Source organism: Echinops telfairi, unplaced genomic scaffold (genome assembly GCF_000313985.2).
Source record: "Echinops telfairi isolate 266 unplaced genomic scaffold, ASM31398v2 ScPeMD7_7423;HRSCAF=8461, whole genome shotgun sequence".
NCBI classification, from domain to species: Eukaryota; Metazoa; Chordata; class Mammalia; order Afrosoricida; family Tenrecidae; genus Echinops; species Echinops telfairi.
In genome coordinates this window covers 789688-805371 of record NW_022111323.1, presented here as the reverse complement: position 1 = coordinate 805371, position 15684 = coordinate 789688, and the positions used below count along the sequence as shown (strand labels likewise).

At 41.2% G+C, this 15684-nt stretch overlaps 2 protein-coding genes across 2 annotated transcripts in view; both read right to left on the bottom strand.

Moving 5' to 3' along the window:
- The window catches only part of MSN (moesin), a 148195-nt gene that overhangs the window by 81519 nt on the left and 50992 nt on the right, over positions 1-15684 (bottom strand). The gene's annotated exons all lie outside the window — the stretch shown is intronic.
- LOC105979757 (ubiquitin-conjugating enzyme E2 variant 1-like) lies at positions 8945-9388 on the bottom strand. The gene has a single exon (XM_045297824.1). The coding sequence runs from the start codon at positions 9386-9388 to the stop codon at positions 8945-8947; it is 444 nt and encodes a 147-aa protein (XP_045153759.1).

The window sequence follows — 15684 nt, the reverse complement described above, 5'->3', positions numbered from 1 at the left end:
ATCATGAGGTGTAGAAAGGACCAGTTATCAGACATCAAAGAACAAAAAATCATATCATTGTAAATGTGGGGAGGAGACACCAGTCAGGGTGCACTGTAGCAATGATGAAACATACAATTTTCCTCTAATTCTTGAATGCTTCATACCCCCCACTATCACGATCCCAGTACTACCTTACAAATCCGGCTGGATTGGAGGATGTACACTGGTCCAGATAGGAACTGGAAACACAGGGAATCCAGGACAGATTAACCCTTCCGGACCAGTGGTGAGAGTGGCGATACCAGGAGGGTGGATGGAAAGTGAGCGAGAAAGGGGGAACAGATTACAAGGATCTAAATATAACCTCCTCCCTGGGGGACAGACAGCATAGAAATGGGTGAAGGGAGACATCGGACGGTGTAAGATATGACAAAATAATATTAATTTATAAATTATCAAGGGTTCATGAGGGAGGGGGGAGGGGGGAGGGAAGGGAAAATTGAGGAGCCAAGGGCTCAAGTAGAAAGCAAATGTTCTCAGAGTGATGAGGGAAGCAAAGGTACAAAATGCTTGACAAAATAGATGGATGTATGGATTGTGATAAGAGTTGTACGAGCCTCCAATAAAATTATTTTTTTTTAAAAGAAGAAATAATTGAGAAATCTGCTAATGATTATAACGAGGAATGGGCAAAATTTAAATCTAGGAATAATGGAAGTCATCAAAGATAAACTGGAACACATAAAGATCCATAACGTAGGCATTACTGAGCTGAAATGGAATAGTATCAGCTATTTGGAATCAGAAAATCATATGATTTACTATGCTGGGAATAACACAATCAAGAGGAATGGCATGACGTTCATTGTCAAAAAGGACATTTCAGAATCTGTTTTCAAGTACAATGCTGTCTGTGATGGCATTCTATGTATATACTTTCAAGGAAATCCAATCAATACAACTATTATTCAAATTTATGAACCAACCACAAAACTTAGGGATGAAGAAATTGAAGAATGCTACCTACAACTTTGGTCAGAAATGGATCAAATATACAATCAAGATGCATTGATAATTTTTGGTCATTTGAATGCAAAAGTTGGAAACAAACAGGAAGGAACAGCAGCTGGAAAATATTGAGTTGGTAATAGAACAAAGCTGGAGATTGCATAATTGATAACTTCTTCATCACAAATACTTTTTTTCAACAACACAAAAGGTGATTGTACACATGGATTTCTCCAGATCGAATACACAGAAATCAAATTGACTACATGTGTGGGTAAAGATATTAAAGAAACTCCAATATCAGCAGCTAAAACCAAGCGAGGCACTGACTATGGAACAGACCATCAATTGCTCATATGTAAGTTCAGGGTAAAGCTGAAGAAAGTTCAAACAAGTCCATGAAAGCCAAATTATTACCTAAATTTCTAGAATATCTCAAGAACAAATTTGACACATTGAACATTAATGACAACAGGACCGATGAGCTGTGGAAGGACAGCAAGAACATCATTCATGAAGAAAGCAAAAGGTCACTAAAAAGATAGGAAAGAAAGAAAACAATTAAAGTGGAATTCCTAACTGACTGCAAAACTTGCTCATAATCAGAGAGTACCTAAGGCAAACTGAAGAAATGATGAAGTCAAAGAGCTGAATAAAAATTTTCAATTGGCATCTTGTGAAGACAAAGACAAATATCATAATGAAATGCACAATGACCTAGAATTAGAAAAACAAAAGCGAAGAAAATGCTTAGCGTTCCTTAATCAGAAACAACTCAAGGAAAAGTCATGCCTGGAGTAGCCATTCTGAAAGAGTATATGGGTAAAATATTGAATGATGAAGGAAAAGAACATGGGAATAATACAGTCACTGTACCAAAAAGAACTGGTGGACATTCCACTATTTCAGGAGGTAGCACATAAGAAAAAAAAACAATGGTACTAAAAAAGTTCAAGCTGCACTGAAAGCATTAGCCAAAAACAAACCTTCAGAAATTGATGGGACATCCATTGAAGTGTTGCAACAAGCTATGAAACATTGGAAGCAATTACTCATCTATGCTAAGTATTTGGAAGACAGCTACTTGGTCAACTGCTTGGAAGAGAGCAATATTTGTAGATGTTCCAAAGAAAAGTGACCCAATAGAATGTTCAAACTATACAACAATGTCATTGTTATCACATGCAAGTAAAATTTTGCTGAAGATCATCCTACAACAATTTCAGCAGTACATTGACAGGGTGCTGCCAGAGGTTCAGGCCGGATTTAGAAGAGGATGTGGAACAAAGGATAACATTGCTGATGTCAAATGGATCTTGGCTGAAAGCAGAGAACATCAGAAAACAGAATGTTCACTTCTGTTTCATTGAATATTCATTCTATTGTGGAATCATAACTAACTATGGATAACCTTGAGAAGAGTGAGCATTCCAGAACAGTTCACTGTGCTCCTTAAGAACTTATACATGGATCGAGAGGCAGTTGTGCAAACAAAAGGGAAGACTACATAGTTTAAAATCTCAGGAAAGGTGTGTGTCAAAGTCGTATCATATCACCATATTTATTCAATTGATATGCTGAACTAGTAATCAGAGAAACTGGTTTAGGGGGAGGCCTATTAACAACCTGTGATATGCAAATGACACAAACTTGCTTGCTGAAAGTGAGGAAGACTTGAAGCACTTGCTGATGAAGATCAAGTATTGCTGCCTTTGGTACAGAGAACGACTGAATGTAAAGAAGACTAAAATTCTCACAACTGGATCAACAAGTAATATCATGCTATATGGAGAAAATAATGATGTTGTCAAGGATTTCAACTTGCTGGATTCGCAATTAAAGCAGCAGTCAAGAGATCAAAGGATGCATCACATTGAGTAAATCTGCTGCATAAGACCTCTGTAGAGTGTTGGAAAGCAAGGAGTCCTATCAGGTACCTGGCCCAAGCCATAATATTTTCAATTGCCTCATATGCATGTGAAAGTTGGATACTGAATAAGGTAGATAGAACAAGAATACATGCATATGAATTATGTTACTGGCAAGAATGTTCCATGTACCATGGGCTGCCAAAAGGACAAACAAATCTCTTAGAAGAAGTACAACCAGAATATTCTTTAAAGGCAATGATAGGGAAACTTCTCACAAATTTTGACACATTTTCAAAATATGAAGGACATTATGCTTGGTTAAATAAAGGGGTGCACAAAAGAGGAAGCCCCTGAAAAGATGTATCGACACAGTGGCTGCAACAATGGATTCAAACATAAGAACAATTGTGGGGATGGTACAGGACTGGGCAATGTTTTCCTTTGTTGTACATAGGGTTGTTAAGAGTCAGAACCAACTCAATGGCACCTAACAACTACATCAGTAGAGTAACCTATGCCTCGGGGAAATGAACTATAATGTTCTCTATCATAAACTGATAATGAGGTCTCTAAAGTGAACCGAGGTCCTATTAAAATCATAGACATATGAACTGATTTTGGACTCACACTTAATTCTAGTCCCAAGATAAGAAAATTATTTCTTTTTTTTCCAGTGCATGACATTAGAGTTTTATTACAAAATTTGTTATTTTATCTGACTAAAATAACATTTACCTTCAAAAGATAAATAAAACTAAGGCAAGTACGCAGTTCATCTTTAGTTTTGTGTTTATCCCTATAAAATCCTGATAATTGATTCTGATTCTAGTGTAATATATATATTTTTAAAGATCATTTTACTGGGTGCTCTTACAGCTCTTATAACATCAATTGTATCGAGCATATTTGTACATATGTTACCATCATCATTTTCTAAACATTTACTTTCTATTTGAGCCCTTGGTATCAGCTCTTCTTCCCTCCCCTTGATAAATTAAAACGAAAAATTATTATTATTTTCCTATCTTACACGAACCACTGTCTCCCTTCACAAACGTTTCTGTTGTCCATCCCCTTTGCGGGTGGGGCGGGGTGGGGGCAGTCTGTGTTGATCATTGTGATCGTTTTCCCGTTCCTCCCCTCCTCCCTGCACCTTCCCAGTATCGCTACTCCCATTTCTGTTCCTGAGAGATTTATCTGACCTGGATTCTGTGTGTAGTGAGTGCTTATCTGTACCAGTGTACATGCTCCAGTCTAGCCAGAACTGAAAGGCAGTACTGGGGTTATGATAGTGTGGGGTAAGGAAGCCTCAAAAAACCATAGGAATATTGTATGTTTCATCAGTGCTATACTATGCCCTGGTTGACTCATCCCTTCCTTGTGATCCTTCTGTGAGGGGATGTCCTATTGTCTACAGATGAGTTTTGGGTATCTGTTCGTTATCAATAATATGTTTTTTTGTTTGTTTGGGGTCTTTGAATGCCTGTTACCTGATCCCATGGACACCACATGATTGCACAGGCTGATCTGATGTGCTTCTTCCATGTGGGCTTGTTCCTTCTCTGCTAGATGGCTGCTTGTCTAACTTTAAGCCTTTAAGACTGTGTCCTTTTTCCCCTGCTTATGAAATAGCTCTTTTATTGTCAGGGGCATGGAAACCCAAATTGACCAAACTCCTCTATTTGCCTAGTCTAACCCAACCATTTGGTGGGAGTTACAGATAGAAAAGCCATGCAAAACATTTGCTGTATGTATGATGTATGACACTGTATCTTTTGATAGCCGGGTACCATAAGCTTTCTTAACCACATTTGCTTATGCACCCATTTTATCTTCAGCAATCGTGTCGGGAGGGTGAGCATCACAGAATACCAAGCTGTTAGAACAAAGTGTTCTTGGGTTGAGGGAGGGCCTGATCAGAGGCTCAAAGTCCATCCACGTCCTCAATGTATTGCCATATAAATATATGTACATAGGCCAATACCTCTATTTTATGAATTAATATATTTACATATGTGCACACCTATGTTTATACATCTATCCATAGCTTTCCTTCCTAAAGCTTTCCTGTTTCCTCCTGCTCCACTATAATGTTTGGCCTTCTTCTGACTCTTAGTAATTTCTCTCAGCTAGACTGCTGTTGCTCCACTACCACTGGGATCTCTACATCCTCCTCATTGTTGATTTGGACTCCCTAGTTGTTCCCCTGTCTATGGGGTTGTTTGCTCACCACTCCCTTTCCCTGACTCCTCCTACCAACAAGTCCCTCCAGGAACATCAGTCCCATTGCTTTTTCCTCGGGCTTGCTTCCCATGCCAACATTAAATAAGTAGGCAAAACAACAATAACAGAGACAAAACAAAAAGAAAATAAAACATTGAATAAAAAGAGAAAAAAATGGCACCCCCCCCCCTCAAAAGGCATACATAATTCCGGGTCTGTCTGCTGACCTTTATGACTAGCTCCCCATTGGTCTTGGGAGATTCCAGGAACTGCCCCTCCTAGCCTGAAGTCTATTTTAGGGGCTCCTCAGGGATGTTGTGGCTTGTGCTCCCACTGCTGATCTGTTATGTTCTCTTCTTGATTCGCTCCACTATGGTGGGGAGAGGTGTTAAACTGCAGACTCATTACTCGTCGTATGTGCCCAGTATTTTCCTCTGTCACGGTATGCTCCAAAAGTATGGAACGCTTCATGAATTTTCACTTCTTTAGCTAAGTATCAGTTAAGTAAAGATTTACAGTCTTAGAAAGCCACAGTGGGGGTCACTATGAATCAGCATTGACTAGATGGCAGTGAATTTTTATTTTTTAGCTAAGGATCCAAGATTGCTTCTGAAAGTTGGATCACAGATCTCCTCAGGAATCCAGATCCCCATAAAAACATGAAAGGATGGGTCACTCAGATCCCAACTAATACATATTTGGAAAGGCCCTTTTCCTGCCTTACTTTCTACCCTCACAACAGTGAACGTACCTGAAATGCCCAGCTGGTTCTATTGTACCCGTGTAAAACCTAATGTATCCACAGACATCAGCAGCCATGAGGAAGAGGCTACCCCAGCAGAGGACTCTGTATCACAAAGCACCTTGACCTAAACCAGCGAACCAGTTAGAGGCCAAAGCACCTTTTTAAGAAAGAAAAGTACTCCTTCCACAACCACATTGAACACCCCTTTGCCTCTGCTCCCCATTTTTATCCTGAAAGATGTTTCTTTGGAAGAAAATTACCCTTTCTTCTCTTGATAGTAGAACTTGTCATTGTGAGCTTTGGCCCTTATATAAATAAATTTCTTTTGTCTCTCTTAGCTGCAGTGAAGTTTCAAATGTTCATGAAAATTAGATCCTACACATTCCTCATAGCAGCAGTTTCGACTCCTGAAGAAGTGTCAAATGATTTCAACCTCCTTGATTAATACCACTTTATGTCAATTCTGACTCCAGTGACAAGGCACCCTCCCCCTGGACAGATAGCAGGACCAAAATGGCTCAGAAAGAAGTAACTCCAGAAGAAAGATCACCAGCACAATTCCCAAAATGAATTTTGGTCCCAATCTCTTGAGAGGGGAAATGTTAGGTAGTTAAATAGTTTAGAGCCAGGGCAGTGGGATACTGGGAATGAGGAATTGACTAGTAAAACAACCCCAAAGAAGCAAAACAATTGACTAGCAAAAAAACTATCTAGAAACTGAGTGGCAAAGAAGCTGGGTCAATAATTACTAGATAATGGCCAGCAAAAGGAACCCCAAATAATCTAAGCAAATATAATCTAAAAATTGACAAGCAAAACAAATGCAATGCTTTTTAAAAATAGGGCAAAGAATATATAAGGGAAACCCATTAGGCAAGTAGGGCACTCACATCTCTTTCCTGAGCTACCTGCTTGGTATGCTAAAATCCCTATGCTTTGATGAACCTCCGTACTTTTACTTTTGATAAAAACTTTTTCTATGCTTTGCCACATGCTTTGTCTCTTGACTGAATCCTTATCACAAGAAGACTAGGAAACAAGGATTAGAACCAGACTGGGACTCACCATCACAAAAATTTGACCCTATACCACCAAACCAAGGAACCAAATGCCATAAGATGTTTGTTCTTGTTGTAAATATATCTTTCATGCACGTCTGCCAATTTAGCATTTTACAAGTGTACACCTTAGTGACAGTACTTACAATAATCAGCTGTGGAAACCTACTCTCAATGGGGTCATTATTACATAAGCACTAACAACCGTGCTTTCCACTTCCCTCCCATCTTTGGTAACCACTAATAAACTTTGAGCTTTATACATTGGCCTTTCTCTCACCTTTTAATCTAAGTGAAATCATAGAATATCTGTCCTTTTTGTGATTGAGTCATTTTACTAAGCACAAAACATTCAAGTTCTATCCATATTGTAGCATGTATCAAGACTATTTAATTTATCCTACAGGCTGAGTGGTATTGCATTGTGTATATGGATGGTGTATTGTTTATCCATTCATCTGTTGGTGAGCATTTAGATTGTTCCTACCTTACTGCTTTGATGAACATTAGTATATGAGTCATTAAAGATTTAAATAAATGAATAAGATGTTCCACATTCATGGACTGAAGATTTAATATTACTAAGATGTCAATAGTACCCAGAGTATGATTGATATATAGATTCAATGCAATCTAAGTCAAATTCCAACAGCATTCTTCAAAGAAATGAAAAAAATCAATCCTTAAGTTTATATGAAATGATGAGAGGCTCTAAATAGCTCAAGCAATGTTAAAAGAAGAAAACACAAAAGGATTTACACTTCCTGTTTTAAAACTACAATAATCAAAATAGCCTAGTGCTATTATTATGATAGACTGACCAATGAAATAGTGTGGGAAAATAAGCAAGGGTAGGTATAAGAAGAGAGGCCAGAGGCAGGACTACCTACCAGGGCAACCCAAGAACTTCAGTCTCTTCTCTAGCTACAGTCACCACCATGTCATCCAAACTGCCTTTCATTATCCTGTACACACATACCCATTATTTAGGTATCCAGTATTTCCTGTTGCCTGGACCTGAGCCAGGGCACAAGCAGCTGTTTTCCTTAAGATGGAAAACAAGAATTGCTTTGACTAGACAATCTCTTGGCTAGACAGCATTCCTCTCCTCCTCCTCCACTGACTCACTTCCCAGCAAGTCAGTCCCTTCCTTGTTGACTTGGAAGTGATACTTAGTACATTTATCTGTTTTTACCTCTTCCTGTCCATTTCCAGATCTTCTATGCAGACAGCCAGGCCTGCCTGGGATTAACCCTTCATATGCTTGTGCTTTTCCTTGTATTTTCTAGGAAGGAAAAACACTCCTTCTACATGCTTATTCCTTAATTGGTCAGCAATGGTTCTTCAACCACTCTAATTACTGCAAAGGGCATGACAAACAAGGATTCCCTTTGTTAGATTTGGTCTAGCCCTGCCTTCTACAAGCTCCCCAAGAAATAGCTCAACTAGGAGAAAAGTCATACTGGAGACTAGGTATTACTATTCCAATTATCATACATTTTGGACCTCAACCCCTCTCAGCCAATGAGAACAAAATCACTTTGTCATTAGGGGAGGAGAGCTCAGAAAAGATGCCAAGCAGAAGAGGTCAGAAACAGTGATTCCACCTTTGAAAAATGCAGCTTCATTCATCCACTATTAATTACATGGCACTGCCTTTTGTTCAGTGTCAGATCCAGGTTGAGTTCCTTTCTTATTACTTGCAGCTCAGAAAGAAAATGAATTCTTTACTGTCTGCACAGTAAAGAATTGCTTTACTGTGCTGGTGCTGCTTGCTAGTCTGGCTTTCAATAGAGAAAAGTCTTTTGTTTTTGCTTCTTGTTTCTTTGTTAGAGCACAACTTATATATTTCAAATGGACAAAACATTAGTATAATGTACAGTATGTACAGTGTCTTAAGATAACTTGCCCTTGAATGGGAGCTTCCTGTCCAGTACTTTGAGGTCTACAAGATGTTATCTAAAAAATATACTACCATGGAAAATGAAGACTGCTTAAATTGAATGGGGGAGGGGAGGGCCTGTGGTTTTTCTTGGTAATTAATGTGCAGTAAAACTTTACTTGCTGTAACACTGTCCTTCGGGTGGCTGAGGGAGTTTCAAATTTTCTTTAGACATCATTAGGTGCCGGAGCTCTTGCAGGACAACTTTTATGCTGTAGGAATTCTGCCATTTTGCTAGCACTGATATGGCTCTTGAGTCCACCACTCCATTAGAACTATTAACTCTGTTCATATTAATTTTTGTTACAAATCTTACAAAGGGGGGTGCTTCTGGGTATTTAGGTCCATATTCTATTTTAAGGTTGCATGTCCAGTTTTCATAAATTGTTCTTGGAGGCCCAATTATCATCCCTGTCCACCTTGTAAGTGTCATGTCTTCATCATCTTCTAGACCCCAGCTAATTGTGCCATCTCCTACTCCTTTCTGTCCTTCTTTGAATTCTTCCAACAGTGGGAAATTGCGAGGGACATTTACACCCAAGCCCATGGTGGCTGCCATCTTGCGTCGCTGTTGCTCGAAGGCCTGAGAGAAGTCTTAAACTTTAGGATCAGCAACATTCATGACCATCCATTCTAGAGAGACTGGATCTTTTTACAACAACAAGGAAAGAAACTCAAAAGAGTCCTTGTTTCTGGAGCAGCTTCCTTTGCTATAACTTGGATAGCAATGTGTTGGGAACAATTTGGATAGCCTCCAAGAGGTGCAACTACGACTCAAGCTGGGGGATGGGGAAAGGTGTGTGTGTGTGTGTGTGTGTGTAAGACACAGGGAATTTGAGTAAAAGGTTTGTATCTATACAGCAAAGAACAGCAGATTCCTTCAATTCCCATAAACTTCTGAAGAGGCTGAAATAAAGGAAGAGAGGGCCCACTTATTCAGCAAGTACATCTGCCAAATGGGCAAAGCTTCTCTCTGGGGCCACACCCAGCTGGGTTTGTTCTCTCACTTCACTTTCCTGTTTGACCCAACTTCCTGCTTGTAAATTTCACAGGAAGTACTTGTAGACTGGAAACATAGACTATTTGCAGCTATTGGATGATGCCAGGTCTGTCTAGGGCACCAAAAAAGGTCTCTACACCCTCTCATCATAAATATACCCCCTGTGACTTTCAGCACTATTATCTCTAAAGCACACTCAAGTTAAACCAAAACTCAAGAGTCTGATCCCTTGGCCTGCTCTGTCCTTTACCCCTGGGTGTTAAAATTGCTAAAGCTAGGATCAGCCTACTTATGCAAGGGCAGGAATAAGTGCAAACTCAGGCAAAAAACTCCTTTTACAATCTTTGTGTCAGCTGCCTTTCTATCTTATAATGAGCCAAACAGTATTTGGGGTCCCTACAAATTTAGACCTCTTATCTCAGAAATAATTTCTCAGTTCTTTTAGGAGCAAAGTGTAGTGTAATAGGAAGAAGTTTTGAAACTTCTATGACCGTCCTATTTCTGAGCCTCAATTTCCTAATCTATAAAATGAGCCAATAACACCAATACCATTGCAAAATTATATGGAAATTAAGTTAATAGACATGAAAGTGCTTGGCACATCATAGGTAGAATATGATCATTAGAAACTCCTTTTTTAGCCATAATATTACAAATATCCTATTCCTCTCAGGAAATGATTAAAAACAAAAACCTATTTGACTGCAGAGGACTAGGAGTTGCTCAAAAACACTCCTTAAAAGCCGTCAAAGGAGGATTAATATAATGGAAAACTCACATTGTAAATGCTATTGTACAGTACACACTTGCAAAAATTTGAATTGGCAAAGGTTACATGATAGATATATTTATTGATAACAACAAAAAGAGTAGCTGCTGGCTTGGTTTCTTGGTTTGGAGGTTTAGGATCATGGTTCCATCATATATCCCAGTTAATTGGCCTAATATTATATTTAGTGCTTCTGTCTCATATTTTCTGTGTTGTACCTGAAGACGTAAAAGCTTGCAGACAGACATCCAAAGCTCTCTTCACCAGGAGCAACAGAGGAAGAAGGAGACTCAGAAATGGGGGAGAGTATGGATTGCATGGCTAATTGCCTCCAAAAACTGCCTGCTTTGCTATGCTATGAGAACAGAAAAAGACTGGATGGTGCTACCATTACTTAACAATTTCATCAAAAGTAGATCATAAAGTGGGAAAAGCACTACAAAATTTCAAATTCTCAGAAACTAACCATGAAAACCAGATGAACCCTGAGATAATCTTTAAACCTTAATCCAAAATAATGCCAGAAGTCATCTCGAAAACATACAGCAATTTATCTGAACTAGTAAAATATCTCCCTTGAGCATTATGCTATATAAGAACTATCTACCATATTTAAGAACTATCTACTACATTAATGAACTACCACTCTGTTGCCATGGAGTTGAATCCTACTCAGAGACCCTATAGGGCAAATAACTGATCCTATATAGGGTTTCCAAGACTAAAGTTTCTCAGAAGCAGACTATCTCACCTTTCTTTAGTGGGGTTACTGCTGTGTTTGAACTGTTAACCTTTCAGTTAGCATCTCAATGTGCTACGCACTGTGCTGTGAGGATTCCTCAAAAACTATCTATTTGGGATCAAATGACAACAGCTACTTGAAAGATTACGTGTGAATCTTATGGGGAAATCTGTGAATTTATGTTGATAAACAAGGAAGAGCTCAGAAAAGGAGGGTAAGAATTGCTGCTCAACTCAAATAATGTAATCAATATACAATGCAGAAACCATTGAATTGCTGTGTTTTTACCAGGGAAAAATGGTGTTTCTAGTCTAAAGCAATCCTACTTTGTGGGAAAACTCAGAGGTGTAAAAAGTTTCTAGTTGGCTAGAAAATGTGAAGACATGCACATCAGACATACACATATCCTTACTTTTAAATTTTTTCTCTCTTGGGAGAGATGAGGATTCCTAACACACACAGCGGGAGCCTTCAGGGAGACAGAATATAACAGATCATTTAATGTGACCCTATCTTTTCAAAGGCTGCCTGATTTTTCCTCATTTTGAGTTCCTTCTGCCTTGATATTTTTCTCCAGTCACATCCAATGAATATACATAAATCCCCATTCCTGCAACTCAATCTTCCAAACTCCCTTCTTGGGAGGTGTGGTAGTTACAAAATCTGGTGTCAATTTGGGACTTAAGAGGATTAAGAGTGAAGGGGTAGAGTCTAGTCTGTCAATCAGGTCATAGCCAATGAGGCCTCTGTGTGAGCATGGCTTTCTCATGAAAATTCTGGGAAATCCGGTATTCCCTCTTTTAGGAGGGAGACACTCACTCTCTCTGCTGACTCCCTGGGAGACATCCCTGAAGAGAAGCCACATAGTTGTTTGTGCCCATTTATGAACGCCAGTGGAGCTCTGGAAGCTGGAGAAGCCATGTGGAGACCACTGCAGTGCTGAGATGCTTACAACACCACTAGATCCAAAGACTTTCAACCCACTGGCCTGTGATCGTCTTGCATTTGGCATCATTGCATGTATTTCATGAGTCTGAAGATGACTTTATCAGACATATGGGCTAATATTGGACTTATGGACTTGATCTGGACTGGGCTGGGACATTTTCTCAATATTCAACTGATCTTGTATATAAACCTCCTTCTTATTCACATATGAGTTTCTATGGATTTGTTTCTCTAGTCTACCTGGACTAACACAGCAGGTATCAAGAAGATACCAAACTGAGTCAGCAAACTAGCTCATCAGAGTCATCAAAGGCAAATTTTAAAAATACAGATTTCCTGATTTCATTACAGAGATTCTGATTTTTTAGGTCAGAAGCAGGTAATGTTAGATAGCTAGAGATTTATGGATAGGGGGTGGTGATGCACCTACCATACCTGCAAGGGCCCCCACAGAGGAGGTTGGAAAGAAATAAGGCAACCATTAGACACCTATGGGAAGACCCCATACTCACACCCCTAACCCAGGTGGGAGGTCCACCTGGGTGCCCAAACTAGGCCCAGGCTCAAGACACCACACAGTCAATAAGGTCAAGCAATACCTTATTGCTCAGTGGCAGGAGGAGGGTGAGGGGCTCCCTCCTCTGCACAGATGCGCATGCGCCCACTCTAGACCTTCTCAGGGCCCACAGACTCTTGGCACACATGCCCTTATCCTCTAGGGTCCTTGGGCTTCTGGCCTCCCAGGACACACCCCCACCCATCCCCACCCAGTCCATACATGTGGGTGCTCTTTTCCAAAAGGTTGTTTGTACCCAATTGTGAACTTCAGTGCGGCTTCCACACAGTTTGACATGCTTCCCAGAAATAGCATGTACCCTTTTGAAATGGTAAAACCTGAAGCTTTTCCATTCCTTCATAAAAACTCACTTGGATTATAAAACGTGCATCAGCATGAATTCTTTCAGTGTGTGCAGCAAAGAATTGAGGTATAACCCACTCCAGAAACCTAACAGTTCCTGGCATTAGAAGTTAAGAACCCTAGGTAATTCAAAGGTCTAACCAGATTGAGGAGTGCATGGTATAGTTCCTTGAACTAACCAGCCTTTCATGAACTGATATTAATAGGTCTAGAGGGGGCCTGATGGAAGGAAAGCACAAGCAAGAGCAACTGCTGAGACATCTGGACTCATGGGCATGATGAGCACAGCCTATCCAACAGAAATAACAGGGATGTTATTTGCCCCCAAATCCTTCTGCACCCTGGTTTCCCTGCTTGTAAAATGAAGGAGAAAAATCCTCTCTCTCCCTTTCTAGAATCATCAGTACCCACTGTTATGGAGTCTAGCTTAGGAGCTGGGGTGTCCATTACTTACGCAGGCTCAGAGGTCCGAGCTGCCAGCCCATGAATGAGTGGTGTACTGCACATGCTCAGAGGTTCAGGCTTCCAGCCAGGAAGGGGAGGTACACCTGGGCGGGGGGTCGGGGGGTGGGGAGGGGCGGAGGGGGACGACACTGCACCTGGATTGGCCCACCTAGGCCAGGTGAATTCAATTCAGCCAATGGAATTGACCAGGGTATTCAACCATGCCTCCCCGTGGAATAATTGAAAAGGCAGGAGTCCAGAGCCAACCATGTGACTTTCCAACCAGATTCTATGGAGGTTGCACTTCCTGAGGAGCCCTGCCAGTTCCTGTGTAAACCTGAAACTTCTTCTAACTCTCAGAAAACTCATTTGAATCACAAACCAGGCTTCGGCATGAATTCTTTCTTGTGCGGAGCCAAGGACCGAGGTATAACTCTACCCTGAGAGATCTAACATAAGTGGTTCCATGATTCGGAGATATAAGGTAAGCCAGCTCCAGGAGTGGGCCCTCACATCCTGGTCTCATGGGTTTAGGGCACCTTCTGGACTCTTTTCACCTCAACACCCTCGGGAGATGGTGCATAGCTGGAAAGGAAGCCAGTCTGAACTCCTGCAACACCGTGGAGACGGATGGCTCCCTGAACTGACTCATGGGGATACTCGTAATGTATTACCACAGACCCATCCTTTTGTGTCCATCCTTTCTCCTTTTCTTACTGGTGTACGGGATTTTACTTCTGCCTTTCTGTGCCTGCCTTCCCCAGTCTGGATTTCTGGGAGGGGGCTGGGACGCTGTTGCCTACAGGGTGGGAGGATTTTGATTCCGGACGCCTTTTCGAGTCTCAGTTGTCTGCTTTGTGCTCCGGCCAGCTGAATGGCTGGATGTGCCCACATAAACTCTCTTGGTTTCTGCAGGACTCTGGCTTTGATGGCTGGCCCATGCTGGCTTTCAGCTGGGCCGCAAGCTGAGGCCACCCTTTTCCCAACCACGTGACTCTCCATTCCCTGGCAGCCTAGTGCCACCGAGTGCCCACCATTTTGGCTGCAGGGCAATGGAGCACGTGAGCCTGGCCAAGATGGTGCCCACCGCTCCAAACACATGGAGGGGCAGTGCCTAGGTAGCTGGCTGCATCGGCCCGGAGGTTAGCCCTGCCTAGTTCCAGGAGCCAAATGTTTCCCCTTTTCCCTCCGTTCCCTTTAGCTTTCTCCTGGTTTTTCAAACTAGCTGCTTTAGTGTTCTAACAGTGTGGGTTTGTTCCTTGTTACCGGCTGGTTTTCCATTGCCCAGGCCTTGGCCAAAGGCATTCGGAAGCCTAGCCCGAGTAACTGTTAACTTTTGCCTTTCAGTGATGCTGCTTCTGGCACCTTTTGGGACAGCTCTTAATACAGCTCCACTGCCACAGTGTTCCAGCCAGAAATTCCAATTTCCCTAAAGGTTCCCTGAGCTGCCAGATAGATGTCCCTTACCTTCAGAGGTTTGAGAGTCTGCTCCTGCCAGTAGGCGTCTTTGAAGGCCATGGGGCCACACCAAGCAGTGACCCTCCTAACATGCGGTCTAGAAAACCGACAGATCTAACGTCGGCTGCAGTGACTGGTTTTTGACCCCTTCCTTTGGGTGGGGACACCTGCCTGAGGCCTCAGATTCATGGCATCCCAGAGGTGTGTGCTGGAACTGTAGTTATTGACGTTAAGGCATTAAGCTCTCAATAACCTCCTTGGTTTGTGTTTTCTAGATGAGACTTACCAGCTTGATATCCAGGAATTGCCCCCTTGGATGTATCCTGTCCAATTGGGATAGATTTTACCCGGAGAGGCTGGACAAACAGAAGTTAATTTCGCTTTGCAACTCTATTTGGCCACAGTATCTTTTAGAGAAAGGAGAATCATGGCCATCCAATGGTACACTTTTTTAAAATCGGTTTATTAGGGGCTCATACAACTCTTATCACAATCCATACATACATCAATTGTGTAAAGCACATCTGTACATTCATTGCCCTCATCATTCTCAAAACATTTCCTCTCCACTTAAG